We start from the raw sequence: 5181 nt of genomic DNA, 5'->3' as shown, positions 1-5181 counted from the left end.
ATTATATGATTTTTAGTCACAATTTGATTCTTCTCATTTGTTCTGCTTACAAAAATGATCAAACAATAAATATTTTAAAACAAATATATTTACATAATATATTTTTCATAATATAATATATTACATAATATATTACATAATATATTATGAAAAATATATTATGTAAATATATTTGTTTTAAAATATTTATTGTTTGATCATTTTTGTAAGCAGAACAAATGAGAAGAATCAAATTGTGACTAAAAATCATATAATTTCAATTTGAAAAAGTTGAGTCGACTATGAAATTACCTCCGCAGAGGCTCTTAAGATTAAATATAGATTGTTAGTCTACATTTCTTTCGAAAAAAACAACTTTTATTTAAAACAACTTTTATTTAAAACATTTTTAGAAGAAATGCGTTATTTCCGAAGTATTTTAATTCATTCTAAAAGATGTAGAAGCGCTATGGTTAATATTAAGCAGTTATTTTGGCATAAAAAATTTTTTTAATAACCTAAATCAAAATCCAAATAATAAGAAAAGTTGACGAGTGATGTGTACCCGATAAATGCAAAAATTTGTAATTGAACTATAAATTGTATTTATTCAAAATTTTGGGTTTTTAAAAATATTTATTCACAAAAAACTATAATTATTTAAATAACTATGATAGTATTCATATTTATTTAAGTATTCAAATAAAATATAAACTGAAAAAGAAAGTTCTAATAAGCAATCGTTACCTTTTTACTATAACCGGCATTTTAATAATTTTAAGTAAAAAAAAAAAAAGAATTTTATTTAGATATTTTTGTTGTTGTAATATTTAGATTTAATGAAAAAACTTTGAAATTTAAACAAATATTTTAAAAAACAATATATTTTTTATTTACAAGTACAATCTATTTGATGACACATAATTTTATGAAAGTCTTCATTTAAGATAACATAATTTTGTATAATAAGTTTTTACTCGAAATAACATATCATTTTTATCCTCCTTTATTAAACCGTGCTGCGTCACTAGTCTGCCATCTGGCATCACTAATAGAGGATTTCTCTATTGGTTTCATTGTTTTTACAGATTTCTGTTTTCTCTTACAAGCTATGTGCAAATAATACAGAATAAAAATGAACGCAAAAACGAAAATATTCGTAATCATATTTAAAAAATATTCATTCAAATGGAATAAAAAAGTATTCATTTCTTGACAATTAAAAATAAAGTGTATTCGAATAGGTATTTTCATTTATTTTTTTTTCATTTATTAGAATATTAGGAGTATTCATCAGATAAGATATTATTTAAGATATTAAATAATTTTTGTTAAAAAGACTAATAAAAGATAACAGGAAAGAATTAATGTCACGATAAAAAATTTAAAACTTCATTAATATATATTGCACATTGCGTGCAAATATCGAGTTGAATGACAGTGATAATTATAAGAAAATTTGACAGTCTTAGCAAATGTATTACGTACGTAATACACAAGTAACTCACTTTTCTAAATTATCAGATTTGTGAGATTTGTGTACCAAGCTCTTTAACGTTTCTTCGCTGTTATTGGATAACTGCGACATACTAGACAGGCTGGAAGACGACATGAGTTTTTTCGAACGTTTCAAGTCTAATCTTCCTACTACATTGGTATTTCTTTGGGACATCTTAATTCATCTGAAATAAAACAGAAGACCACACATAAAATTGTACTATATGTGCAAGGAAATGGCATATGATGATAACATAAGTATTGATGTATAGGTATATCTATATACCCAGGCAATACACAACATTTATAAAGCATTTACAAAATATTTGTAAGATTTATTAGAATATTTACAAAATATTTTGTAAATATTCTAATAAATCTTATAAATGAATAATTCATAAAATATATTGACTGTTAAATATTCTGTGTAAGTAGACACAAAGACAACTCCACACCAGAATACATGAGCATTATTCTGATATATATTAATAAGAAAACAGGATAGCCCTCGGTAATTACATTTTATTTCAAACACAAATGTAAATGGCATGATGTAAAAATATTATATAATAAACTATCTTATAATAAAAGATTGATTTCAGAAATGGTGCATAAAAATACAGAATTTTGGATTAAATAAGCAAAATGATAAGGAGTCATTATCGGACATGTATTTCTCCATCTTACAAAAGTTATTCCCTTTCTAAAGCTCCTTTTCTTACTCCCCTCTGTTTACATTTTCCCACTGTCCTAACTGTTTGAGGAGCAGACTTTTGACATAAGTTTTGTCCAAAATTTAATTTTTCTAAATTAGAGATGGCGTAGTGTTGAAAGACTCAGATTATAAGCCACTCTGAAATGTTCAGAAAGCATTTTTCATCGTTAATTTATATGTCGAAAAAATATAAATATTTCGAAGTGCATTATATTTTTTAACTAGAGACAAACAAAATGTATTCGTTTAACATTTTTAACAATTGTTGGATCTTTAATGATCTTAAATAATCCAATGTGAATTTTATACACACACGCGCGCGCGCGCACACACACACACACACACGCACGCACACGCACGCACACACACACATGTATACGTATTAGCATGCATATATATAACACCATATTTGTAAATAGGAGGTAGTAATAGATGGTGATAAGGCTGTGATTTAGAAATAACGTATTGAATGAGAGTATATAACATTAGAATTAGATATAACAAAAAAAAGCGGATAAAGCGAAAAGAAATGAAGTAAAGAAGCGAGTCAGAAAAGTAGGAAAGTAAGGATAGGCTTAAAAAATTTTTGTAATAATACATGTGTGATAGCACGCGGACGAGGTATGGAAGAGTGAATAAGTTAAGTATTCATGTAAACCAAGTTCCCTTCTTGGCTGTATATGCTGAAGTGTAATAAATTCTATTCTATTCTATAATACCATATTTGTAATCCTTCAAATTGCACGCCAAATTGGTTTTCCGGACTTATAAACGCAATTAAATTACTGTAATAATATCACAAATTAAATTAAATTGACAAGCAATTTTTTATAATTTGACGCTTAATCAGGCATCATATTAGAAAGATGTTAATATGTTGAAAAACTAAATTTGTAAATGAATTTATTGCGAAAAATATTATCGCGGCAGGCAGTGGAACCAGGATCTCTTGTATTCCGTACAAGATCCTAAGCTTTTAGACTATCAAGGCAATTACGTATACGGAATACAAGAGATCTAGATTCGATTCCCGGCAGAGATAATATTTTTCACAATAAATTTATTTACAGTTTTCAGTGTATTAACATCTTTCTAATATAATGCTTGATTGAGCATCAAATTATTAACAATTGTTTTAATAAAAGGCTACGAATTGCAACAGGATGATAGTTGTTAACAATTAAAAATGTTTCAAATCTAATATACAACATATAAAATACAAACATTTCAATCTCTTTATCGGGTCATCTTCAGTGTCGTACAACATTAATCCGCAATTCAACAATTTTACAAAATTTTCAATCTTTACAGTATCCACACCATATTAATTTTTCCAATAATTATAGATAGTATATCATGACAAATAAAGAAGTGCCTCATTGCAACTGCATCAGTCATTAAGTTGTCGTATCGACTTGCACAGATCGATAGACGTTAGTTATTTCAAAACTTAGGTCATATATGAGAAGTCAGAAGTTTCCCAATTGCAATAAAATTCGCAATTCACAATAAAAGTATTCATTGCCACCAGAAGGAGATCATTATGTTTGAAAAATTCAACTCATTGTTGTTTTAAATTTATTTGTTAATTGCTGCAATTATCACTCGTAGCCTTTTATTAAAATAATTTTTTATTACTTGTGTGAGTTTTAGTTTATATTATTATATTAAAAATTGCTTTTGTCAATTTAATTTAATTGATATTATTACAGTATATGATCTTATTACAGTGCGTTTATAAGTCCGAAAAACCAATTCGGTGCGTTCGAATAGCTACAAATATAGTATATATATATATGCACGCACGCATTTGTTTGTATGTCAAATTCACATGGGCAAGGAATCAAGACAATAACGTATTACAGCCACTATAAGTATTTTTATGATAATTTAATATCAAAATTTAAGTTTTAACGATTTCTCTTCGATTTAAAGGTATGTTTTGTGAAAGACAGCTGTCTCGGCTTCACGCTTTCTGATTTCGAACGCAATTATGCAACGCAATTAAGGATGTTGATAGACATATATAGTATACACATATATGTATATATTCATATTTATACTTTAAACAAACTACATACATATAAAAACTGTACGTGTTCATAATATTCTGTTTTTATTAAACAACATATTTTTAAAAAACCAAAGAAAAAAGGGGTTACGAGCCAAAAATTATTATATAAAATAAAATAAACCGTCGAAATATAGAAGTTGAACAAAAATAAAAGAAACAAATATATCGTTAAGTAAAAATTTGATCTAATATGCTAGCAATAAACAAACGTTTCGATCACACTCGGATCATTTTCAATGTTAAACATACATATTTATTACAGTCGGTAAAAACAAAACAATAAATTTTCTATTTCGCTCTCTAAAACAGACGCTGGTAACATGAAAAACGAATATCATAATGTTCACGATTATAATATATATCGGAAAAAGAAACATACGCATAATAATAGCTACTTGCAGTCAATCATTGATCATAAATGCTTATACTGTCAATAGTAGTAAAATGATAAGCTTAAATGTCCTTAGATTTGAGGTAAAAACGGAGAATACATGAAATGAATCCGGTCCTTAAATGTAACAAACCCAAAGTTTCTTAAAACAAAAAATAAAAGATTTTAGATACAGTCAGTTGAAAATAGAGACAATGCGAAAAGAAATAAAACGATGTAATGTCTCCTCGGTGTTATGAGACATAATCTTTATTATTATGGGCCTCCTACAATAGCCATAAATTAGAAGTCAGAAGCTAAAAATTGACGACTGTGATTAGTCAATTTTTAGTTTCTGACTTCTGATTAACGGCTTATTGTAGAAGGCCCATTACTAATAGATAATACAACATATTTTTATCATTTATTTATTTTATTTATTATTTTTATTGTCATAAGTTAAAATTTGAAAAATAATATGTAAAAAAATTGTAATGTTTTTGTACAAATACTTTAAGTATTCAAAATAATTTACACAAAATTTCA

At 26.5% G+C, this 5181-nt stretch overlaps 1 protein-coding gene across 4 annotated transcripts in view; it reads right to left on the bottom strand.

The window, feature by feature from the left end:
* Positions 1-5181, bottom strand: part of LOC108753044 (tubulin polyglutamylase TTLL5) — a 37675-nt gene that overhangs the window by 31113 nt on the left and 1381 nt on the right. For all 4 annotated transcript variants that reach the window (XR_001939592.1, XR_001939593.1, XM_018494375.1 and 1 more), the window contains exon 2: positions 1488-1661. Coding sequence is in view for 2 of the 4 variants with exons in the window: in XM_018494375.1 (XP_018349877.1) it covers positions 1488-1651 (164 nt within the window). In the remaining 2 variants the exon portion in view is untranslated. The remainder of the gene's footprint in view (positions 1-1487; positions 1662-5181) is intronic.

Source organism: Trachymyrmex septentrionalis, unplaced genomic scaffold (genome assembly GCF_001594115.1).
Source record: "Trachymyrmex septentrionalis isolate Tsep2-gDNA-1 unplaced genomic scaffold, Tsep1.0 scaffold63, whole genome shotgun sequence".
Lineage (NCBI taxonomy): Eukaryota > Metazoa > Arthropoda > Insecta > Hymenoptera > Formicidae > Trachymyrmex > Trachymyrmex septentrionalis.
This window is presented reverse-complemented; position numbering and strand designations above follow the sequence as displayed.